The sequence below is a fragment of the Rhinatrema bivittatum genome, chromosome 6 (genome assembly GCF_901001135.1).
Source record: "Rhinatrema bivittatum chromosome 6, aRhiBiv1.1, whole genome shotgun sequence".
NCBI lineage: Eukaryota > Metazoa > Chordata > Amphibia > Gymnophiona > Rhinatrematidae > Rhinatrema > Rhinatrema bivittatum.
In genome coordinates this window covers 34,948,010-34,974,523 of record NC_042620.1, presented here as the reverse complement: position 1 = coordinate 34,974,523, position 26,514 = coordinate 34,948,010, and the positions used below count along the sequence as shown (strand labels likewise).

Here is a 26,514-nt window from a genome sequence, read left to right as displayed (position 1 = left end):
GCTCCCAAGTGTCCAGACAACGGTATGTAAGGAATCATGGTATCACAAGGAAAATGGGCGATGCATGCTGACCAAGCATTAGGATTTGTTTGGAGCACTGCGCGGATGGGGCGACTTTAAACCAATGCACCCGTGAGGATGCAGGATGTTTGAGAAAGATGAGTGCCTCCCTCGTCAGAGTAAAGCAAGAGCCATAGCCCCATGGAAATGAGAAAGCTTCTTGCATGGAACCAAACTCCAAATCTATGAAGTACTGTGCAAATCTGCTGATCGGGAGATGTAAACTTTTTTTTTTGCCCAAGAATGATACCATTTGCACAGTTCTTTTACTCCTGGCTGGTTTCTTTAATGCCTTTCAATGAAAGAAAAAAAAAAACATTTATCTCCCCTCTCATCTCTTCTTCAGCTTTCCCTTTAAAGACACAATTAACAGGCGACAGATTTCTGAATCTGCTGTGCAGACGCAATCAGGTAAAAAGGTTAAAGGGTCTTTTCTGCATTTTCTCTTCTCCATTCAGACTCTATACATAAAAAAAAAGGATGAGGTGAATCAGTGTTGACTGCATTACTGATCCAAGACAGGCTAGAAGCCCTGAGGTTTCCCAAAAGACTTTGTAACCCACCGTCACACTTGCTTTTCTACCAAGCCCCCTGTTACGCAAAAGCAACCCGCGCCTTCAAAACTAAGGGAAAGAGAAAAAAAACAAAATATCGTGCTTCTGTTCCAGGACATCAGATACCAAATTCGAAGCACGGCACAGCTGTAAAACGTTATGCTCGGTTTTCAGTACAGCTCTTTACCTTGGCACGCTGGCCAAATACGTCACAAGTTTCCGAAGGTCTTCCTGCCTTATTCTGTCGTGATTGCTTCGGGCTGGGAAGGTCAGGATAGGCCCGCCTCGTTTATCGCGGCCACCTACAGGGAAATAAATAAATAAATACAGGATTTTTTAGGAAGTCAGCCAGGAAGCACGTGTCAAAAAAAAAAAAGGATGTGCACTGAATTGATAAACTAAAATTACAGGCTCTTAAGAGTTCTTGCTCCATTTCTTCTTTTTTATTATTGCAGAGTTTCTTAATTAAAGAAGACATTCTCGCACTTGTTGAAGCACAAATGGGAGACTCTGAATTGACAGCTCTTCTCTTTACCTTCATTTAGCCCTGTCAGCGTGTACGTTAACATTCATTATCAGTGAATGCTACTGAAATTTTATCATCAGGAAGACTAATGCTCAAATGTCAAAAATTCCAAGATGCTAAAAATTCCCTGTCTACGTAATGCACATTTATACACACATAGCAAGACGTTTTAATCCATCATGGTGGCAAACTTTAAGTGTCATTAATGTCTTAACTGCAAGTCCTACACCTTCTCATTCATTGGGTATGTTTAACAACGGAGGTTCACTGCAAACCTTGGCCGCCTGGAATTAATTTGATCTGACATAATAATGATTAAGAAAGGTGGGATTCTGGGGTTTAAATATCTCAGGGCAGATCCTGCATGATGGAATGGCCAAAAGGAGGCAGAACACGACTCTGAAACCACCAGCAAGAAAATGCAACTGCCACTTCTAATCCACGTAAATATGATTATAATAGACAGGGATAAACTCCCGGGCTCCCGGCTTCCTGTGACGGCTGCAGCGGATTTAACCTCCTGCGGCGGAATCTTGTGCTGGCAGCTGAATCATGGGAAACTGCCTGGTGGCCCTAACATTGACGATGCCCTCTCTCTCTCTCTCTCTCTCTCTCTCCCGGTGAGCAAGGCCAACGCACCTCCCCCTTCCCTGATGCTGGTACAGATGTGAGCCAGCCCTCCCCACCTTCCTCCCGCTGCTGAAAGATGCAGACCAGGCCCTAATCCCCCGATCCCCTTCCCAAGCTGCCGCTTCTGCTGCAGAGCTTCCCTCCCACTTCTGGCACCGCATGCATTTCACAAACCAAGAGAAGGAAACGGGAAGAAAAGTAAAAACAGAGGTGCACAGAAGTCGGAAAGTTAAAGGTGAATTTTAAAAGCCAGGCGCACGCCACAATCGGGGGGATAGGTGCACATGGAGCACAAGTGCCCGTCCACCCGATTTTATAAGCCGCCCACGTCCCCGACGCACGAGTATCTCGCATTGGGCAAAAAAAAAAAAAGGTGTGGACTGTGGGCTGGGCGTGGGCATTCCAGGCGGGGCCGAGAGATGTGCGTGCAGCTACCTACGCATGCCCACCGGGCATGCTGGAGCGTAAAGTTATTTCTGCTACGGAAGAGGGGCAAGTCTCAATAAAACTATTTCCAGGCATCTCTGAGGTGTTTTGAGGGGTGGGGAGTTAACTGGGAGGAGGGCAGGCTAGAGAACCAGGGTGGTTCGGAGGACCTAGCTGTAGACTGGGCAGATCGGTGGATGAACTGGTGAAACTGGTCACTGCATGTGTACGCACCTGTTATAAAACTCCCTCACTTGCGCGGCTCAAAGCCGACATCGTGCACGCTTTTAAAATTAGGAGCGTACATCCGCGCACCAGGGCTATTTTAGAACATATATGTGCGCGTAGGATATTAAATCGCCACATACCTGGCCGCGCGCCCACACACGTGCATACATGTGCGCTCACACGCCTGTTTGAAAGTTACTGTCTCGTTTTTTTTACAATTTTTTTTTAAAAGAAAAACATTTTTTTTAATTCAAGAGATTTTAAGTAAAAATGGACTTTTCGGTGACTACTGAGAAAAATAAAGCATAAACGTATCGATGTAAACATATCACAATCACCATCTAATTTACTAACCATCGCTCTAACCCTGAGCTGATGCAACCAGGAGACTGGGGGCCATGGCTACACTGAAACAACAATTGGACTGTACCAACTTAGGGCCAGATTTTAGTACCGACGCGCAGGCGTAGATTTGTGCGTGCAACCCGGCGCCCACAAATCTACGCCCGATTTTATAACATGCGTACACAGCCGCGCGCATGTTATAAAATCCGGGGTTGGCGCACCGAGCCCTAGGGGAGCCCTGATGGCTTTCCCTGTTCCCTCTGAGGCCGCTCCGAAATCGGAGCGGCCTCGGAGGGAACTTTCCTTCTGCCCCCACCTTCCCCTCCCTAACCCGACCCCCAGCCCTACCTAAACCAACCCCCCTAACCTTTGTTTGGCAGGCGCCCCTGAACCAGCCCTACCCCTTTTTTCAAGCCCTAGGAGATACGCGCGTCCCGGTGCTTGCCCACGTCGCGGGGCCTATGCAAAATAGGCTTGGCGTGCGTAACCCCCCCTCCGGGCGTCAATCCAGCTGGGTTTACGCGTGTGGGGCTTTTAAAACCTGCCCCAAAATGAGCATATGCTAGACACTGTGACCTCAGAGGTCTTTCTACTTCTCATGGGCTGATCCAATTGTGGTGATTTGGGATGCACCAACTTTGGCTGCAAGTCTTGGTCAGACTCATGATCGTTGGAGCCACCAATATCCACCTAACTGCTGGGCACATGCCAGCCATCTTGTCACTTGAACTGGGTGGGGGCCCTGTGATCTCCCAGGAACTGCTTGGCCCCGCATGGTTCACAATTAAAAAGCACAATTAATTGTAAAAACAGAAGACAGCACAACTGGATTGCTGCAGTACATATTTCTTTCTGGTTAAAAGAAAATCAGCAGCTCCTCATTCCAAGGGGGCATAGGGATATAGGGGCATAGGGATATAGGGGGCATAGGGAAGGTTTACTGTTCTGCTTCAAACTTCAGCCTGCAGAAGGTCTGGATGTGGTTTTGTTTTTGTTGTTGTTGTTTTTTGCTGTAATTTTGGGGAACAGAGGAAAACCGTGTCAAACAATAAGGAAAACTTATAAAAGTAGCCACTCTTAAAATGTAAAAAGAGAGAACTGTGCTAGCCCATCACAAACAAAAGTAGTTGAAAGAAAGAAAAGCAATAAAATATTTGAACAGAGATGACACCTTTATAAAGCTATCTAATGGTTAAATAGGCAAACTTTGAGGACTTCTAAAATCACCAAGAAAGGGAACCTTAGAAGCGCAACAGCTTGCCTCCTTTAGCAACCATTAGCCTTATAAAGCAAGGTAATATCTAATGATCCACTGCAACGTTTCTGTTGTGTTGTATTTTTGGTCCCTGGAATTCAAATTGCCACACAAGGCGTTTACAAAAGCAGCACCAAGCATTCTGGGTCAGCGGTGATTCCACTGACTTTTCCTGCATCACGCTGGCATTACGTGTAAAACCTGAGGGCGATTCTGGTTTGGAAGTGAAGGCTTGAAGCTGCATTGCAATCTCAAGGGGGGTTCCCTTCCTGCAGCTCAATTGAAAATTTAAAATAAAAACAGGAAGAAGAAACATTGGCAGTCTCCAGAATAAAATGGAACATTTGCTTCCTTAGGAGTTGCCCTCACTGAAGCAAATCAGAAACGTTTAATAAGCCTGGCAGACAATCGCAAAGGGGGAAGAGGGGGGGAAAAGGCAATTGGGATGCTTAAGTCCTGCGGCTAAAGCCCGATGCAAGGAATGGCACACGTTACAGAGCGCATGGGTTGGGGTTCATAGCTTGGGCTTAGATATATATATCTCTGCCCCGTTCTGCTGTATGTACCCTTTGCTAATTAGCTGCACATTACCACAATAAGACCTCTCCAAATGCTCCAAAACGCTATGGCAAGAGTCATATCAAATGCCCGTAAAACAGACCATATAACCCCCATTCTCAAAGACCTCCACTGGCTCCCCATCCCCTCTCGCATTCTTTACCAAACACTCACTGTCATCCACAAAGCCATTTACTCCCACCACTCCAACTGTAATGACCTTCCTTTCACCTCTGCACACCTTAATCGTCTCACTAGAGCAATCAACAAAGGAACCCTTCACGTGCCCTCTCTAAAAACAGCTCACCTTTCCACCACAAGGGAACGTGCCCTCACTATCGCAGGCCCCTCGCGTTGGAATACCCTGCCCTCAGCACTCCGTCTCGAATCATGTTCTCGCAAATTTAGGAAGAAACTAAAAACAGGGTTATTTAAACAGGCATTTCCTGACTAGCAAACCCCCCTGCTATAACCATCAATCATCTTCTTCTACCATCGTACACTGTGATCTTTATGTTCTATTAATGTCTATAATGTATATAATAACTAGCATTCATGATGTTATCCAACATGATATGTTCCAATAGTTACCTATGTTAAGAACTCTACACCAGTTGTGCTATCTTTCTATGCTGCTTTCCCGCGTTTCTCTTCGCCCACTTGTTTTATTCCCTTGTTAATTGTATTTTCTATTCGTTTTGTTATATTGTAAATCGATGTGATGTTCACACTAACACCGGTATAAAAAAAAGGTTTCAAATAAATAAATAAATAAATAAATAAATAAATAAATAAATAAATAAATTTAGATAAAAATGCTAGGCAGAAATAGAGATACATATTGAGGCCACTATTCAAAGGCATTTAGCCAGCTAAATGCTGATTTTTTTCAATATCTTGGGCACTTATCCAGCTAAATTTCAGCTGGATAAAGTAGGAGCATTTCGGAGGTGTTCCAGGGTGGAGCTGAGACAGCCGAACAACACTGGATGCATAGAGAGCCAGTTACTAGGGCCAAGCTCCCAGTCTCCATAATGAGATTTGTGGTTTGTGGGTGGGGCGGACTTGATGGACGTGGAGCGGGAGTGGGGGGCATGGGGGAAACGTGGGCTGATGCTGCAGGCCTTACCTTTATTCATATATACACTTTTGAAGGGGAGGGAGGTTTATCAGGCCTAAAGGCCCACAACATTTCAGGCTCAAATTTCAGGGATTCGGTGACTGACCAATTGGACCAGCATTTTTTTTTTTTTTTTTTGCAGTGGTGGGAATTGGGAAATTGTGCCACAAGGCCTACACCAAAGCTTATTTTCACCCTGCAGTTTTAGATAACTTTAGAACCTAACTGGCAATATTCAAAGATTGCCTGATGTTGGTGCCAGGCAGAATGGTAGAAGCTATTCTTAAAAACAAAATTATGACCACATAGATAGACATGGTTTAATGGGGAACGTCAACATCTTTTTTGCAAAGAGAAATCCTGCCTTACCAATTTACTAGATTTTTTTTGAAGGTGTAAATATGCATGTGGATAAAGGTGAGCCAGTTGATGTACTATATTTGCATTTTCTGAAGGCATTTGACAAAGACCCTCATGAGAGACTCCTCAGGAAATTAGGATGCTGTGGAATTAAAGGCCGTTTCCTAGTGAAGATCAGTAACTGGATAAAAGACAGAAAACAGAGGGCATGTGTCATGTAATGTCTTCACACATCCCGACACCCACTAGGGATTGAGCCTATGGCCATGTGGGGGTGTCCCAGTTGGGACTGTGTAGGTCTTGCCTGCACCTGAACACATGCCCTCTCCTAGCAACCTCCCACCCACCAACTGGGGGTCAGTTTGATTCTGGACAATTATTCTGACCACAAAGCTATTCCCTGAGGGTTTTTCTGGAGAAACTATGACTCCACAAACTTGGATTTCCACAGTTCCCAGAAAAGTGTTCACAGACCACAGATTCAAAACACTGGGATCATTCTGCTTCTGACTTATCTGGGATTTCAAATCAGTCTCAAGCACAGAATAATAAACTAAAGAGTTTATTATTAACAAGGAAGAACAGTGAACAAACACAAAAATCTGTATTGCAGCAAGCAGGGAAAAGAGATTACATAATATAATTTTCTTCCAATAAATCTAACTGCTAACTAAACCCTGCTCTAATGTAAACAATAATAGTTCTGGTAACTCTGGCAGTCCAACACCAGTTGGTTGTCTCTGTCTCTTGCTTTCAGCTGCTGCCAAATGTCACTGTCTCATAGACAGTTTCTAAATGACACTGTATTCAGACAATAGCAGCAAGTGATGTCATCAACTGGTTCTGGCTGAGGTTAATCCTTTCAGTGCCAGCTGCTGGCTACTGTGGAATACTGCCACCTTCTGTCCAGTAGAAGATATTTCAAATTACAAAACATCATGAAATTCCTGTTTCACCACAGTAGGACTAAATGGTCAATTTTCCAAATGGAGAAAGTTTATTATTGGAATGCCTCAAGGGTTTATGCTGCGAACTATGCTATTTAGCATATTCATAAATTATCTGGAGAAAGGAACAGCGAAAGAAGTGACCTAATTTGCAGATGACAAAAAATTGTTCTGAGTCGTTAAAACAGCAGCAGATTGTGAGGAACTGCAGAAGGACCTTGTGAGATTAAGAGACTGGGCATCTAAATGGCAGATACAATTTAATGTGGACAAGTGCAAAGTAATGCACATAGGGAAAAATAATCTCAACTACAGGTATATATGATGCTGGGTTCCATGTTAGGATCACCATGCAGCAAAAGGACCTTGGAATCCTTGTGAACAATACCTTGAAATCTTCAAGTCAGTGTGTGGTGGCAGTCAAAAAGGCAAATAGAATGTTAGGAATTATTTGGAAAGGAACAGAAAACAAAACTGAGAATATCATAATGCCTTAGAATACATTCACGGTGCAACTACATCTGGAGTACTGTGTGCAATTCTAGTCACCTCATCTCAAAAAAGATATAGCAAACATAGAAAAGGTACACAGAAGGGCAACAAAAATGATAAAGGGGATGGATACACTCTCTTATTGAGAAAGGCTAAAGAGATTAGGGCTCTTTATCTTGGCAAAGATAATTGAGAGAGGTTATGAGTGAGATTTATGAAAATCAAGATTGGGGCAGAATGGGTAAATAGGGAATGTTTTATTTACCTTTTCAAACAACACTAGGACTAGGGCACTCTTCATAAAACTAGCAACCAGTAGATTTAAAACAAATCACAGGAAGTATTTTTTCATTCAGAGCACTATCAAGCTATGGAATCTGTTGCCAGAGGACGAGATCAAGGCAACTAACATACGGGCCGATACAGTAAGGACGCGTACGAAAAAGTGTGGCAATGCCGAGCGCCCGCTCGTTTGCAGCGTGCACATTTTGGTTCACAAGCTGCTCGATTCAGTATTCAAATTAGGCGCAAATCCAAAGCACGCCTATGAAGCGGTAGGCTTTCGAAATCGTTTTACCGTATAGAGCGGTATATAACGCCTATACAGTATCCAGGGTGCGCTGGTACCTGTCATTTGAAATGTCATTTGAAATGTCATTTCACCAGGTAAGTGGATAGTTCTTTTCTACAGACCCCACTGCCTTGAACGCCCGGCCGGACGTCCAAGGTCGCGGCTTGGACACCCGGCCGAGCGCTCAAGGCAGCGGTGCCTGCGATCATGGATGCCAGGATACAGGCGGGAAGGTCCATGAATGGACACCGCGACCTTGGACGTCTGAGGTCACGGCTTCCATTCTTGGACCTTCCCGCCTGTAGGTCCCGCTGCCTTGAGCGCCCGGCCGGAAGTCCAAGGTCGCGGCTTGGACACCCGGCCGGGCGCTCAAGGCAGCGGGGCCTCCCATCATGGACGCCCGGATACAGGCAGGAAGGTCCATGAACGGAAGCTGCGATCTTGGTCGTCCGAGGTCGCGGTTTCCGTTCATGGACATTCCTGTCGCTTTCCGGACGTCCATGACTGAATTCTTAAATGAGCTATACGTTCTTATTTCAGCGTCTACCACAGCCTATTTCTAGACAGGAGGTCCGGGGATCCAGGGAGATATGGCCGCCTCATGGAGGAAGGCTCCGTATAAGCGTCCAGGTCTCCCCAGACCCCCGGGGCCTCAGGACGCCTAGCTGACGCCTGGCGCGGCTCCCATCTCTCCGGCGTCCATAGAGGCGTCCATGTCCGGAGCCTCAGAGACGCCCAGAGATGGACGGTTCATAGAGGCATCCATGTCCGGAGCCTCGGAGACGCCCAGAGATGGACGGTACAATCGAACCCTGCCTGGCGCCGCTCACATCTCTCCGGCGGCTCGGACATGGACGCCTCTACGGACGCCGGAGAGACGCCCAGAGATGGAGGCGTCCACCTAAACAGAACACATACTTCCTTCGGTCTTGCTGCTGGGTTCCCCGGTCTTGCTGCTGGGTTCTCCGGTTGGATGGGTTCTCCTTGCTGCTGGGCTCCCCTGTTGGTCTCTCCAATCTGCTGAGCATTTCGAGCGTTTCTCATTCGAGCATTTCTCATTCTGCTTCTCAACTGAATGAAAAATAGCGCCAGAGCAATAATATGCATGTTGTCCATGGCGCTGCCCGGTACGAAGCTGACTGAACACCACACTAACGCCAGGGTCAGGGTAGGCGGTAAATATTCCAGTTAAAGACGTGGCAAATAAGCTGGTTAAAAAGGCAATAATCTGGGCGCACGTTACTGTATCGGAGGAAATAGCTAAATTAATCATTAACATGTCATATATATGTGGCGGGCGGAGGCGGATACGCGTCCATTTCAGCAAGCGGTAAGGACACGTAAAACCCGATACTGAATCGCGGGTCCGCCTTGCGCGTCCAAAGCGGGTTAGAAACAGGGTAACCGCGGCCACGCTTTACTGTATCGGCCCGATAGTGGGGCTCAAAAGAGAGTTGAACAAGTTCGTAAAGGAAAAGTCCATGAACAAGCATTGGCCAAGTAGACTTGGAAAAACCAGCGCTTATCCCTGGGAGTGAGATACAAGAAATAGATCAACTAGTGGGGATCTGCCAGATACATGTGACCCGTACTGGCCACTGTCAAAGACTGTGGATCTTGGTCTGACCCAAAATGGTACTTTTTCTGTTCTTATAGCCAGTTAGGTTTCAAAGTTATCTGGGAAGGTTTACGTGGATAACCCTATTCCGGGATAGTCAGGGGAGCATTCATCCCGCTGAATATCCAGAATAACTTATCCAGCTAACTTTAGCTGGATAAATTATCCATTCCACAGGTTTTTTCTTAAATTGACCTCATTATAATAATAATATTATATTATAATAACATCAGTTTAAGAAAGAAATAATACACTTTGAGTGGGTCTATAGCATTAATAGTGGGTTTGATTGAGGGAAGACAATGTAATAGTTTATGTTGTCTTTGCTTTGGACAAATAAATAGTGTGAGGAAGGTGATCTGTTACTGTAAGAAACTGTAAATAGGAGGACTTATCTAACAGTTATAGATTTGATATTGTTGTGAGTTGCCCTGGATATTGTAAAACAGTCAGGCAGAATGTAAACAAATCGATGAAGATGATGATGATCCACCGATAAGAATGAGTCAAAGTCGAAACTTTGATTTTGCCTGTTAATATAAGTACCTCATGGGAAAACATCCTGCCAACTCTTTCTAAATTTCTGTGTCATATATAGATAGCTGCATGCTTTCCGCACAATGCAGGAGTACTTTATTATAAAAGTCTGTTCTGATGTCGCAACACATTTTGCCAGAAGGGCTAAATGTTAATCACTTGAGGGGCCTTTGACCTGACCACTGGCCACCATCATTAGTCAGTTGAACTGGCTATTTGTGAACATTTAGCAGTTCAAAGGCCAGCATCAGGGAGAAGGCGAGAAATCAGATCTGGGAAGAACAAAAAAAGAAAAACATAGGTTGAGGAAGATACTGAGAAACTTGTGGGAGGGTAAGAAGCCTAGCGAGAAACGTGAGGGGGAGATTTGTAGGTGGACAGAAGAAAGAGAGTTCTAGGATTTATAAACACATTCTTGCTGTAATGGCAGGAGGAGGCCGCACACTCATAGGCAGACCAGCAAATTACAGAGCCACCCGCCCCTTAGAAAGGCAAGAGTGCATTTCAGAGGAGAAAGGGATAAAACAAAAAGAAGAAGTAATGCGACTTTAAGGAAAAGACCGCGGGATAATGAGGTCCTGGTGGGTACCAGGCCTGGAAAGCCAGGTGAGGTTCTGCAGGGTCTGGGAAAAAGGAGTTCCCTGCTCCTCTGCGGTGCTGATTATTGGTATTTCAAACAGAAAGGACAGCTGAGAGCCCAGAGGAGCTCATCTGGAGACCCCCCCCCCCCCACCCCCTTCTGCCAGAGTCTCTATCCCCAGGAGCAGAGAGGACTGGAGGTTTGGGGGACAGCTATGACTTCCGTGTTTCTATTCTTTTTTTTTTGTCTTGGAAGGGAAGACCCATTCCTGATAGGGACCGTCCCCCCCCCCCCCCCCCTAGTGCCAGCCACCTCGAGGGATGCTCACTCAGAGAAGGATGCAGACTGTGAATAAAATCATGAATGTAACAGTGATGAAATGAGTTTGGTGCCGGATGATAGCCATTATCAACTTGTGGCAGTGTCATATATTTTTTAAACCCCCAGCTTGTGTCCAGCGTGGTCATTGGCGCAGGGACAGAGCAGCACCCAGAGAAAAGGTTCTGTTCCCACGCCTTTCGTCCTAGAGGTCAATCCTCCTTCCCCCTCCCCCTTTACAGAGAATCCACGTCCCTTGGCTGTTTGGACTTTTGACTGTGCACAGGGACTTAGCCCCGGGACGCAATGTGACCCTTTGCACTTCTCAGTAGAGACTACACAAAATCCAAGCGACTGTGCATTTTGTTCCCGTGCAGTTTGAAAATGGTAGCCCTAAACAACCAAAAATAAACTTCAATATAAATCTGCTTATTGATATTTAAAAAGAAACACAGCAATATGCTCCGTCTACATACCATACAGTCAGAATTACAGCGGCGTCATTTAATGTTTCCCTCTGCCCAATTACAAATAACTTAAAAAAGAAAGCAAACAAGAGATTCAGAGCAATCTGTGATCTGTAATTCCCTCTTTGTGTGTTAGGTGCCACCGCAACAAAGGATGTTTTGCTATTTGCTTCCTCTAAATCCATGCTCCTCATTGACAAAAGGTCAAAAAAAGAAAAGAAGAATGAACGCATGCTTTTCTTTTGTCAATGCAAGCTCTCTCACACCGCCTGGAGGCCCGTGCCACGGTAATCATCCGAGTGATTATGCATGCTAATTATATTTATTAAATCCTAAAACAAAATGTTGATATTTTTGTAATTATTTTTCAAGCTGGGGCTTTTATAGGATTTGTATTGATTCAGAGCGACAAGCAGATGTTTTCTGGTTATTAGACTAGCCTGGAAATCAGAAGAGAGAGGGAGAGAATGCGCGCGCGCGTGTGTGTGTGTGTGTGTGTGCGCATGCGTGGGTCTGTGAGTGTGATTAACACCCGACTAAACAGGCAGTACTTAAATAATTTCAGCACTTCAGCTGTCATAAAAATTGATCATCAACATGCCAGTTCCACTCGTTATCAATCACATTCATTGCGAAGATTTTCTAATTATTTTAAGAAGAATATTTCTTAACAAAATGAAGCATGGGGTGTAAATTTACTGATTTCCAGCTCCCCCCCCCCCCCCCCAATTCACTGCAGATGGCCCTCGAGAATCCTGCTTCCCAGGTCACTAAACGTGAGCAGCCCTTGAGGCTCTGCGAGTTGGGAAAAAGATGGCCGCTGGAGAAGAGAAGCTGCTACGGTGGGTCCAGGAGAGCCCCTTGCTGCTGGGCTGCTGCATAAGATAAGCCACTGCTGTATACAGTGGAGCCTGGTGGGGAGTTGGCAAGATACTGGTGGGAGGGAGGAGAAAAGGGCTGGAGGGAGTAGTGGGGTAGAGAAAGTAGGGAGAAGATAGGTGGGAGGGGTAGAAAGAAAGAGGAGACAGGAGGGAGGGGGTAGAAGGGAAAAGGAGGTCAGAGAGGGTAGAGAGAAGAGGCTGGAGGGATGGGAAAAGCTAAAGGGAGAGTGATAAAAAGACTGGAGAGAGGGGTAGCGGGGAAAGAGAGGTGCGAGAGGGGGGAGGTTGGGGGGATGGGAAAGGCTATAGGGAGAGAGAGGAAGAGGAGCAATGGAGGTTAAAGAAAAAGCTAATAGGGCAAATGAGAAAAACAGGGAGGGTGCCTGGAGGAAGGAGGGAGGTTGTGTGGCAGATGACAACTCTTATTGGACCAATATAAGAATTATCCAACGATGTCCTTGGCTACATACGTCCCTTCTTCAGATGAGATCAACACATACACATTCAAATGTCCTAAACAGGTATCGGAGGTGGACAGGGGCTCACAACGTCTCTTGATCACTAAACAGTGCTCCACAACCCACATCAGAAACTGATAATGGATATTCACCCTCCATCGGCTGACAGGGCTGCCAACTGGCTCCAGATTTTCAGGACAGATTGATCCATTACCTCACTGCACGCAGGAACGTTTATCTTGCTTTTCTTAAGGAATGTGTAGGTAAATAAGAACTACCAGCTTCCTGCAGGCAACGGGGGTAAAACCAGGACTGCATCAACTGTCCGGAAAATCTGGAACCAGTTGGCAAGCCTTCCCTTGTATGCCTCGGTATTTGCAGGTTGTAGGTAACAGAGCGGCACCGCAGATGAGGCCCTCTTGGCCCCACCCAGCCCTCCCATAGCTGTGCTTTGCCACTGGTTCATTGCAGACCCAACTCAATCTCTGGTCATCTTTGGGTTTTCCCTGATCTTACTACCACCCCTCTCTGCATCTGTCCCCAAACCTGTCTGAATTCTGTCACTGTTATGGGTACTCTCGTTCTCCGCTGGTAGGTGATTCCGGGCACCCACAACCTTCCGAGCATCCCTCATTTACAACTTCATATCAGAAAAATAAAATCCTTCCATCTCTTCACAGAGCTACCATACTCTGTGTTCCAACTTCCTTAGCCTCACTGGAATAGGAGATAAATTAATCTATCCATACCCTGATGCTGTTCTAAATCTCAGCAGGTGAAGGAGTTCCCTCCCTCAATGCACAATTCAGGCAGCACTATTACTACCACTGCTTATTTCCACAGTGCTATGAGGAAAACCCAGTAGATGTAATCTGTACCCTTTCTGTAGAATGCTGAGTGTTACGGCTAGACTGCTGTGAGGGTAGATGGTGGACCCTTGGGCCGGCCTACCGGAGATCACAGGGCAGGCCGGGAGGCGGAGGCACGATCTGGCAAGGTTTCACCCGGAGCCCGGGATCCCCCAGGGAGGAGCCCGTAGGGACCCAAGGTCCTTGGGACTTGGGCACTGCTGAGAATGTCCTGAAGAGCTAGTGCGTAGGATGGGCAAGAGGCCCACTGGGAGCTGAGCCGGCTAGAGGCTTGCCAGAGAGTCAGAGAGACAGGCCGGGTCAAGAGCTGGCCCAGAGGGTAACAGTCGGGGCCAGAGCAGGCGGGCAGTGGTAAGAAGTCCGTGGCAACCCGGGTCAGGACGTAGCGAAGTCAGGAGCAAACCGGAGTCAGGGCAGGCAGCAGGCTGTAGCAAAGTCAGAAGCAAACCGGAGTCAAGGCAGGCAGCAGGCTGTAGCGAAGTCAGAAGCAAACCGGAGTCAAGGCAGGTATCAAGGAGTCAACAGGAAACGCGAACAGGAAGCAACTAGTCAGCTAGGAACCTCGTTGCAAGGCGTTTAGTGAACGACTGAACGCCGGTTATATCGGAAGCAGAGCGTGACGTCAGCCGAGGAGGTGGAGCCGGGCTTCCGGGAGCTGGACGCACAAGAGGAGCCTCCTCGCGCACGCGCGAGGCCTGAAGAAAACAGGCCCGCAATGGCATCCGCCACGTGGGAACTGCGCGGACGGAGGGCCTCCCGGGGCCTGGGCTGGGCGGAATCCCGCGGCTGCCGAAGCGGAGGTAGGCGGGCCTGAGCCCGATCAGGAGAGGGGCGGTCGGGACCGCAACACTGAGGACCCACATGTCTGAAGTTACAATGAGTCAATGTTTTATGGGAAATCTCAGCCTGTCTCTGACAGAAAGGTCCTCCAGCATGGGTGTGGCGATGCAGGCCATGCTCTCTGCGATCTAGTCAAAACCCCAGCCCAGGTTTTCACTAGGGGTGCTGGCTGTGGTTTATGGGCCCTCAGTTGCCTTAGACAGGCTCAGGACGACTGCCATGAATGGGACTGAGCTGGTGGAGGATAACGCCTCCTCGATTGGTAAAAATGCCTTCTTTGCCCCATACTCGGGTACCTCCACGCAGAGGAGGGCAGGTCCAATGGGGCTGTGGAGAGCTGCTGGAGCATTGCACAGTGCTTATGGATCTGCACTATCGCATCTTTGACTCTAGCTCTGAAGACGTTCTCTCCAATACATGGCACATCAGCGAGTCTTTCCTGGACCTGAGGTCAGAGATCTGAGGCCTGCAACCAGGTGACTCTGCGGGTGCCAATCCTCACAACAGAGACCCTTGATGCCGTCTCGAAAACATCAAAAGTCAAACGAACCATATGTTTTTCAGACTCCATTCCCTGATTCACCAGTGACTGGAGGTTATTGAGCTGCTTTTGAGGAAGCTGCTTGGCCAAACCCTGCCATCTGCTTCAGCACGTTCTGCACGTACTGACCCTTCAAGAGCTGGTAGAAGGCTGTGCGGGCATTGAGCATAGCCCCCTGAAAACACTTTCCTCCCAAGAATATCCTAGTCTGCCCATTTTCCTCACTGCTAAACATTTATACGACACTGCAAGGTGTATGCAGCTCCGTACAGATATATTTAAGAGACAGCCCCTGCTCCACGAAGCTTTACAATCTATTGCAATGCCAGACTCCAGCTGATCTCTGTTTTTTTTCCTTCAATTCTATGCCACTAAGGACAAACTAATCATTTTTTAATCCGATCCAAATAATATTGTGTGGTGTGGGAGGGCGGGGAGAGGAGAGTGGAGCTTCAATATGTGTTTAATTATTGAGTAATTCGTTTCACATTTTTAATATTGCAATTCTTTGGAGCGCAAGATGGAAGAAAGGAGCAAAGAAAAAGAAAAAGAGAAGCAATAAAGATGTGGCCCACCCTGTTTCCCGAATCCCCTTCTGTAAGATGAAGTTGTTTTTAGGGGAGAGCCTGCCTGGTCTCCAGAGCAACAGCTTAAATGTTACTGGCTGGACCCAGCTCCAGCACTTGGTTATGGCTGCAAGAACAAACCTCTGCTCTGCTCTACAGATGCAATTGGTACATGTTCCAATTCGCAGGGAGAAAGCAGAAAGGCATCAAGGCAAGAGGTCCGTGCTCACGGCCTTCAGAACGTTTTCTCGCTGCCTTCCATGGCGTGCATGCTTGATTTACCAGTACAAGCCCGTTAACGTCTGTATTACTTTTATTTATTTTGCTCAAGAGACTGCAAATACCGTGGGGGTCATCCTAGCTAAGGAAAACAAAGGGTTTGCTGTTTCAACTTAGCAGCTCAGAAAGGGGCCCGGGAGGTAAAAGTTTCTTATGAGCGCAGTTTGGCTCTTTTCGACCCGAACCCAGACACGAGGTCTGCGGTAAAAACACAGTCAAAAGAGGGCACAACCCATCCGTGGACTTAGAATGCCGTCTTCGGCTGATACGCGCAGATCCCACCGAGTCCAGTTGTAGCACGGTTACTGTCAGTGACTGTGGGTAGTGATGCACAACAGGAAGTGGGGGAATGGAATTTTAATTTTCCTCGGCTAAGCTAGTTGATCTGTAGCACAGAGATCTGGAAAAAGTTAGACTGAGATACAATCTCTGCTTTCAGCTGGGTCCTCGGAGGTGGCAGAGTACATGGAACATGTTAAATATCAAACAGTAGAGCAATTAAACCTGAACAGCTTTAGAAACAGTCGACCAATGGAGTTGCTCAGGAGGGACGATTTAACTAGTGAGAGACCGAAGTGGTCACTTACGCTTACTTAAGATGATAGACTCTACAAGACTAAAGATGTAGCTTTATGTTGTTAACCCCAATTATTTATCCAAGTTCAATCTTCCTGTTTATTGTAAGACATCCTCCTGTCATGTTATTGTTTAAAATGTAAACCGACTTGATTAGTAATTCTGTTACTGGAAAATCGGTATATAAAAATGCTAAATAAATAAATAGACTCGTTTTCTATGAAATTTGGGGGGTGTGCAAAATATTATGCATGGAACCCAGTCAATGTATACAGGCAGGTATCTGGGTAGGGGGAGCAGCTATACAGACAATACGAAAGGAATCGGACAAAAGAAAGCATGGTCAGAGTCTGGAGAAACCCCCAGGACATTAGGCAAGAGAAGTAAAAACGAGACTGCCACGTTAAAAACTGAGAAGGCCCTGAGGGTTGGAGACCCCAACAGGGGATTCAAAGAGGGAGGAAGGCCAAGCACAAGAAAGGCCTGGATGGGTAGAGAAGGAAGCAGCGCAGCTCGCATTAAGAAAGGTGGCCTGCAAAACAGAAGGAGAAAAAGTCAAACCAGCTGCAAGGTACATGCGTGAGAGACAGGGGCCCATGGAAAGCAGGGATAGGAGTGGTCCAGCATGTTAGACCCTACCCACAGAGGGAGACTGGAGCCTAGAGCTAACAGGTTGGGGCAAAAAGAGGTTAAGCAACATTCAAGAGCCAGACATTTGCTTTCTGTGTTCATTTGGGGAAATGTTGTAGCAGCTCTATAAATAAAGCCCTGAAAGAAAGGAGCAAGGGCCTGTACACGTCTGTGTGGTATACATCCCAAGACAGTTACCCTGAGCAGTGAGGAACTCCGCAACAACAGGACAGAACTGAGTGTTCTTGCACCATGCAAAAAAAATAAAAATGCCAAGGTCTAAATATCTTCAGGTAGATGACCCGACATTTTGCTGTAAAATGTTGTCATTATGCAGATTAAGTGGAAGGATGTTCCAAGATGCTGAGCTAATGTAACTAACTCAGTGCTTCGTAGGAGCCAGCTCAGTTTTCCTCCACCAGCTGACCTCACAGAATAGAAACTGATGATGAAGAAGAAAGAAGTGGTGAGAATCCAAGATGGATGCAGCTTAACTTTGACCTCGGCATAGTTTTCCTGTTTTGCTCACTATTTCCAACATAGTCGAGCATATGGCGAAAATCGAGACTTAGCACTCTTGAATCCTTGGCTAGTGCTCCAGCGACCGGGAAGTGGGATCATGATCAGTAATGAGTGCTGAGCCCTGGCTGTCCTTGCAGCCATGGAGCTTAAAGTTAGGCCTCTGCCTCATTGCATCTGAATCTGCCGTAAACCTGCAGGCTCAAACTTCCTCCTCTGGTCAGTGAGGCTGCTCTGGATACCCCTGCTCCTTGATGATGCCTCGGGTACATGGGTGCTAGAGATGAGAGTGTCCAGTTTGCAGTGGAGAGCCATAATAAATCTCCTCAAAAGGAAGATGCAGGAGCCACAGCTGTTGCAATGTCTTCTGCAATGTCAGAACATTAGAGAATAAAGATTGCAAGTCCCAATGGGTTAACTCTACTGGCAAGACTGAAGGATCCTGAGCCTGTAAGTAGATCTTTGCAGGAGGCTACGGTGGGATTCAGTAAGACCATCCTGGAAAAGACTTGCCCACTTTGCTCTCTGCACATATTAATGGCCTTTGGGCTATTACTACAGAGAAAGCAATCAAGCTGCAGATCCAGCAAACTGTGAATGGGAACTTTCAACAGCCATTCAGAGGGACCTGGGTTTGACTCCTGGTTTGTACGTTTGCTCCCCAGACCGGCTGGGGGTTAGGAATGCTACAAGAGCAATGTTTACAGCCCCTCTCCCCTAATCATTCCTCATCGACAACATCTAGTGCCCAGACACAGCGTCAACGTTGCCATGTTCCAGAGGGAGCCACAATCTGTAGCTCCTGCCCAATGGCTGAACTAAGTGCGTTGAGAGGGGATTAACACCTTGGGCAGTTGCAAATGAAGGCTTATGGTGCTGAGGCTCTAAAGGAGGCTGGCGCCAATCGAACTGGCAGCTCAGAGAAGGAGAAAAACTGCTGGGGCAAAGAAGAAAAGAAGACTCAACACATCAGAGTCGCATCTAAAAGGTTTGGATTCTAGGACACATTTCATATGAATGCTCTTTCAAGGGGAAGCTCAGCAAGAATAAATTACATTAAAAAGCCGTGACACTATCTTAGGATGGAGGTCCTTATAAAGCAGTTTTCACTCTGAACGTCTTAAGGAGATGGCTCCAATAATACTTGCAGACTGGTGGCCTTCTGGGATTACCGCTGTGTCTGATCAATATGTTATGGATTCTTTAATGACGCTCGAGGACTTGAAGAAGAAGTTTAAGCTACTGAATGATCAGTTCTTCAGATACCTCCAAGTGTGAGACGTGTTGACTAAGTGGCTGAAAAAAAAAACCAAACTAGACGAGCGTGAAAGAAATGCAAACCAGAAAAGGGATGAAAGAAAAAAGTGGAAACTTTTAAAGGCTTAGTCGGTATCTGCCTTCGCGAAAGCCAGAGGCAAGAGGCAGAATGGCCGAATCCACCGAGGTGGGTCTTCAGATGCCTAAAAGTATGTGCGTATCTTTCTCACAGTAGCAAGAGGCAATTCCGGGGGGGTGTAACTTGGTCGGAGGCGAAAACAACGCACGCACTTTGAAGTAGCCGAAGCACGCGCTTTATACCCTCACCTGAGCTAACAAAGCGCATGCGTCCTTTTCACATACATAACAAACCAACTCTCAAACACAGACTGAAGAGTAGAACTTGCCTGTTAAGACATTTTATTGAAAATTTACCCTAGAGTTTCTGCTCTGTATGGCATTTTATTGCCTAAGCCTTCAGAGAGAGCAGCTGCACAAGATGATAAAATGCAAAACAATGGGAAAAGAATCCGCTGCAGACAAAATGGACAGAGGTGATGAAATCTGCGAAAACCGGGACCATGCCAATCAAGCTTCTCATATTAAGATTTAACACGTTACATCGTTATATTGATGAGAATCCCCCTCCCATCAGTGGTACCTGATACACATGATCTGGTTACGTCCATACCTATAAAAATAGTGAAACATGGGCCATACACTTTATAAACCAGTTACTCCATAAGCAGATTTCAAAAGTAAAAAAGCTAGAATAGTAATATTCTTAGTCCCGTCAAACTTGGGCCTATCCAAGTAGCAAAGGAGATTTCACAGCACAGCCATTCCTTGCACTCACAAATCAATTACGATGAGCTGGAAACATCCCTGTCAGCTAAACAATTGGGTGCACGAACCACTGGAGAGTTTGCAGTCATAGAAAAAAAAAACCCAAACCCAATATATAAGTTGACAAAAGCTAACTCCTAGCTAATCTGGACACCACTGATGGACTGCGAGGCAACTGCAAGTATATTGTATTGTTCTACAGTGGCTGGGTAGGCCGTGTGATAAATGAACTCAGTAGATAACCTTTGTGCTAAACAAACACAAAAAAAAAATCAATGTTGGAGTGAAGTGCAATGCTTATTTTAAAATGTTGATATAGTTTAAAGCAATAGAATATGTTCATTGCATAAGCATCAGACAAAAAATTTCAGCATTAGTTCTTGTGTAACTCTGAACATCTGTTTAACTATTGTGGTCAAGAGTATATCTCATCGTAATTACCACTGCTAGTATAAACACTCAACAAACAGAATTTACAAAAGAAAATGTTTACCAGATGGTCCTCTTCAGGTAACTTTACCCAGCTATCTTTAACTGAATTTTCAGCTGCACCTAACTGTATTAATGTTAATCTGATAGGACGGTGTTGGGAGGGGACACGAGGGTACCAGGGTAGGCTAGTGTGCTATTGTTTATGAGGGTTTGTATTTATCATCTGTTATAAACCTCTCTGAGGTCTCCAAAAGAAAGGGGAACAGAGTGTAACAAATAAGTAAATATATAAATAAGGTTTACAGCTGAAACTTCCCCTAAGCCCAGCCAGAATCACAGAAGCCTTTAGCGCAACCGAAGCTGGCGAGCTAAATTTTGCCGGTGAGCGCTAAAAGCATGCGCTGACTGCCCGGATCTAAAACCTGACCCTGACCCGTCTTCAGACATGCCCCTTTTCTGACCAGCAAACAAATCGGAAGCCGATCTCCCTTTTCTGACCAGCTACATTTGTGTGCCCTCTGAATGTGGGCAGACAAATCTAGCCAATGAGCGGGAGGACATTTTCAAACTGAAGAGGTTTACCTGCTAAACCTTTTGAAAACTGATCTGTAAGTCTCTCTGCTACTTTAAGGCTTTAAACTACAGGGCCAGATCTAGACACCACTTCAGGAAATCTACCAGCTGTTGTTTGTACAGCTTAAACACCAGATAATCATCGGACCTTAAAAAGCACCCAACAGCCCCCAAAAGGATTGTATCTGGACTGGGTCTTGGTGTACACTAATATGGTCCATTTTTTTGACTCTGTATAATAATGTATGTATTAACTTTAGTTTATGACGGCAGAAAAATAAACAAACAATCGACCAACTGCCAACTGCAAGGATATATCCAGCTGCCAGCCATGATATATGACCACTTGTAAGACATTTCTCTTTATCCAGGACAGTTTTTGTCAACTTCCTCATCTGTACTTTACCAACTAAGGAAGATAAGCATAGAAGATCCACCAAGTAGTTCACACCCATGTCTAACCATAAAGCTGTGTAATAACCTAAATTGCTACTGGCATCTGAGTGGCCCCAACCATCCAACTGCCCAGTTTCCCTCTGTAGCTCCTGAAACAGATCCGCTACGTGAATACCTGCATTTCTATTAGGATTTCTAATGCACTTGTGTCACGGGTCAGGCAGGCTGAGCTGGGATGGGATTTCCCCCAGCAGGAGTAGGGCCAGACTCTGAGACCATGCCGGACTGGGTCTTCTGCCTATACCACCAGCCAACTCCCCCGTAGATTAAGCCTGGTGGCCAGCCTGGTGGCCAGCAGGACTTAGCTGGATATAGGCACAGGTTGGGAGTTGGAATCAAGGCCGGTGCTGGCGGCAGGCAAGAGCTGGGTACGGGGAGGGCTGGAGGCACGGGTAGGAATGAAGGCAAGCCTGGGGCTGGAGACAAGTTCTGGAACAGGAGAAAATGATGTCTCCAGACAGGCAAACAAGTGAGGGCAAGGCCTGGACTGGACACAGGGATTGGACGAGACACATCCGTCCTTCTTGCCAAAGGAGGTTTATTGCTGCTAACCACTCTGTCTCCTCTCTCTGGACTATCGGGCCACTTACCAACCTCAGGCTCTACTGAGAGAGGAATACAAGACGGCACCGGGTTGTTCCCACTCACACCAGCCCAACTGACAGTTCGAGCTGCAAGCCACGCCCCTGATGATGTCACCACAATGGGTGGTACAAAAAGCTCGCAAATGATGCCGGATCAAGGCTCAGTGCTATTGCTCTGTCTCCTCTCCCTGGACTACTGGGCTACTTACCAGCCTCAGGCCCCACTGAGAGAGGAGTTCAAGATGGCACCTGGTTGTTCTCACTTGCCCCAGACTAATTGGCAGCTTGTGGAAAGATAATTTTAGACAGTTAGCTAGATCTCCGGAAGACTTTGTACCATGAATAGACAGCTATGGATCAGAACAGACTCTGATGACTGATGAGTATACATCAATATATTGCATGTGATTTGAGTGCAGGGATTGTATAAAGTCACGACACCATCACTATTTGTTCCCTACATTCCTGAGACATTCTGGCAACAATGAGTTAATAAAGATCAGGCTGCAAGCCATGCTCCCCCAATGATGTCACCGAAATGGGGGGGTGAAGTGTCCACAAGCGATGCCGGAGGCACCACATGTGGTAGAGCACACGCTTCATCGGGCGCCTGAAGGAGCACAACAAAGGAGCTCCTTTGTTTGCGACGAGTACGAGCAAGGACATGGACATTGCACAATTATCTATGGACTTCCATTACTCCATGAATCTCCCTATCCCAGTTATCTCAGGTCTGGCTAGGTATCACAATCTTTCTACCGTTAGACAATCGCGCATATTATGTCGGCCATCTTGTTTAATTAATATCTTACTTTCTGTTAGCTCCACAGTTCATGTTCTTATTGATACTGAGGTTATGCTGATCAATATTCAAGCGATTAAGAAAAAAATTTCAACTAGTTTATGACTTAATTCAAATGGAAAAACCGGATTTCTTCTGTGTAACTGAGAGCTGGCTCCTCGCCTCAGACACGATTACTCTAAATCAAATTTGTCCTCCCAATTATCTTTATTATTCCCAACCATGAAAAAAGGGTAGAAGGGGAGAGTTATTAGTTGTCTATAAAGAGAGCTGGAACCCTAAATTTGAGAATATCAGTTGCAATTCTCCTTATGAATCATTGATTTTGTACAACGCTGGTTTTTCTATTTGCCTCACCTGTTGTCCTCCTAAATTGCTAGAAGCTAATTTGTCACCTTTTTTGAACAGCTTCTTTTAACCAAACCAAACTTAAACAATATGATTATATTGGGTGACTCGAATTTGCCTTTCAATTCTGCTTCTCAGCCTGGGTATTGCACACTGTTTTTTGACATTCTTTCCTCTCTAGGCTGGACTCAGCTAGTTCATAGTTCTATTCATCGACAGGGTCATATATTAGATCTTATCTTTGTCAATGATTCTAGCAAACAACACACTTCTGATACACTGTCTGTTAATGAAGTTCCATGGTCAGACCACCCATTAATCAGTTTTTCGATCTTCAGGCCTAAAGCCCCTAGAGACTCTAAATTTACTAAACCACACATTCATCAAGGTTTTATTGACAGTTCCAAATTTATTGAAGACTTACAACCTTTTCTAGATTCTACTTTATCCAATGATTTAGAAGACTTAACTGTTAGTTGGACTGACTCTGTCACTTCAGTGCTCGACTCTATTGCCCCCCTCAGACCTGTCTCCAACATTAACAGGAACACCATCCTTGGCTTACTTCCACATTGATTCTCCTTAGAAAGTCTCTGAGGAAAAGCGAATGCGCTTGGCAGAAATCTCCATCATCTATAAGTGCATCTAATTTCAGACATTTACTGGCTACGTATCAATCAGAAACATTAGAAGCTAAAATTAACTTTTATGTCAAAAAAATCAGCCGTATTGGCTATAATTCTAAGGCATTATTCCAGTTAGCTAAACATCTAACCTGCACCACAAAACCCTGCCCATCTCCTACCAATATGCCATCCACCGAAGCCTTTTTGAAATTTTTCTCCTTAAAAGTTAAGACTTGCCAGTGTCGCTCCTTGGTATAACGATCCTCCTCCTTCTCTATCTAGATCAATTTGGCCATCTTTTAATGATGTATCTCAACTTGAAATATCCAAACGTATTTCCTCCATGAACAATGTGCATTGTCCCTCCACCAATTCTCCTATTCCCCTTTTTTAAAGCAATTAATGAAACCGTTACTCCATGATTAACAACTATAGTTAATAAATCGCTTCAATCTGGCTGTGGTCCAGACCATTTAAAAAAAAGGCAGATGTTAAACCACTTTTAAAAAAGCCAGGTCTGGATTCTTCTGACCTGATAAACCAGTGGTTCTCAACAGGTGTGTCGGGTCACACTAGTGTGTCGCAAAGACCCGGGAGGTGTCTCGCAGAGCCAGCAGAAGGCTGATCTTTCCTCATCAGTCTGGGCAGGAGGTGGCTGACTTATCTTTTACTGTATATGACAAGAAGCTGCTCTTGCTTCCTTCTCCTGTGCCTGGCCAGTGAGAGGCTATTCCTTCCTCCTTCACCCAGATTAGAGTGCGATATCACCAACTCCTGTTCATATGGGCCCAGCAGGATGCTAACTTTATCTTCCTCTGCCTGGCCTGGCAGTGAGGCTGCTGATTCTCTCTCTCTTCACCCCCTGGGGCCTGGATGTGAAAGCAGAAGCATAAGGGAGAAAGGTACGTGCTCTGTAGACCTGCTGCTGCTGCCTCCTCATCTTCCTCTCTTCAATGCTTCTTGCCCTCATCTGCCGTGGATAAAGAGAGAGGGAGACTCTGGATTGAACAAGTTTTTTCTGCTGGCTGGGAGCCAGGAGGAGGGGGAAATGTACTGGGCAGGAAGGCGTGGGAAGATAGTTCAAGAGTTTGCTGGGCAGGAAGGCATGGGGAGAGTGAGAGTCAGGGGTAGGGGAAAGGAGGTTGGGCTTGCTGGATAGGGAGAGGCGGAGGATGAAGGGATTGGGGGCTGCTGGGCAGGGAAGAGAGATGGAAGTGAAGAGATGGAGGTGTGGGGTGGCTGGGTTGGGGGAGAGGGGAGCAGGGAGTAGGGGATGCTGAGCAGGAAGGGGTAGGAAAGAGGTGGTCAGAGGTATTCTGGGTAGGGAAGGGAAGAAAGAGCTGAGCAGGGGAGAGAGGGAGCATGGGGAAGAGGATGTGGGGTGGGGGTGTCGGGAATGTTGGACAGGGATATGAGGATGTGAAGGGATGATTGAGTAGTTGGGAGAAGTGAGGGGTGATGGGGGCATGGAGGGGAGTGACTGGGTACAAGGTCCATACTATGTCAGTTTGGGGAATGTGCATTTCTTCTCTCTTTGAACTTTGCTTAGAGTAGGAGGAAATGTATTTCTGTTTCTAATTCTCCAGTTTTGCACTGCATGCAGAAGGTGGCCTTGGGGTTTCCATTCCAGGTTTTGTAATTTGTGGTCTTTTATTCTATATTTGGTGAAGGCAGGTCCGTCCGTGTTCTGCGTGTATGTGACTGAGATGAGGTACTTTACTAGAGGTTTGTAGCAGCCTTATTTGTTGTATTTTCTCCATATGATATTGCCCTGGTGGTGAACTGCTGCCTTTTCATGGGTAGGGCTATTGCCGTTTCATTTCTTGGAGTTGGTGCTGCTGCGTTATGGCAGGTTTGATCGACATGTACACAGTGGGGTTTGTTTGTATTATATGCACCTGTTAGTACAGGGAGTTTGTGATGCTGTTACTGAGATGACACCAGAATCAGAATATCTTTTTTGTATGGTGAGTTGTACATGGAAATGTCTTAGTTCTGCTCCGCACCCATTGTTAGGAGGAGGAATAGCCTAGTGGTTAGAGCAGTGGGCTATGAACCAGGAGACCAGGGTTAGAGTCCTGCTGTCGCTCCTTGTAACCTTGGGCAAGTCACTTTACCCTCCATTGCCTCAGGTACAAAACTTAGAATTTAAGCCCTCTGGGGATAGGGAAATACCTACAGTACCTGAATGTAAACCAATGTGATATCTCAGATTGAATGTTGGTATATAAAAATAATATATAAGCGGGAGACTCCTATGGCTGCAGAGCATATGCTTATATTAAGTCCCATGATGGTCCTGTGCTCAGTGTGTCACACATGTGAGCGTCATCTCTCAGGTGTGTCCTGATAGAAAAAAGGTTGAGAACCACTGCAATAAACTTATAGGCCAATTTCATCTACACTATTTTTCTCAAAAGTCACTGAAAGTGCTGTATTACAGCAAATGACAGAATTCATAGCAGAAAATGAAACACTTGGTCCCTATCAGTTCAGGTTTAGACGTCCCATGAGTACCAAACTCCTTCTAGTATCATTAATCGACACCATCAGATGAGGTCTAGACACTGGTCAACAATTTTTACTTGTTTCTCTAGATATTTCTTCAGCTTTTGATACTGTTGATCAGGAGATTCTTAAATACCAGTTGCGAGAATGCAGAATATCAGGAAACATTTTAAATTGGTTTTCAGCTTATCTCAGCAATCGGATACACCAAGTCAAATTTAATAATAATTTTTCTGCCTGGCAGAATTTGTATTCTGGCGTTCCGCAAGGTTCTGCTTTGTCAGCAGTTTTATTTAACATCTATTTGGCTCCAAATTGCAAAACTTCTTGC

General features: G+C 45.9%; 1 protein-coding gene across 2 annotated transcripts in view; it reads right to left on the bottom strand.

Annotated features, from left to right (window-relative positions):
- The window catches only part of KALRN (kalirin RhoGEF kinase), a 1,195,491-nt gene that overhangs the window by 812,836 nt on the left and 356,141 nt on the right, over window positions 1-26,514 (bottom strand). For both annotated transcript variants that reach the window (XM_029605245.1, XM_029605240.1), the window contains exon 3: window positions 802-916. In XM_029605245.1, the coding sequence (XP_029461105.1) occupies window positions 802-916 (115 nt within the window). The remainder of the gene's footprint in view (window positions 1-801; window positions 917-26,514) is intronic.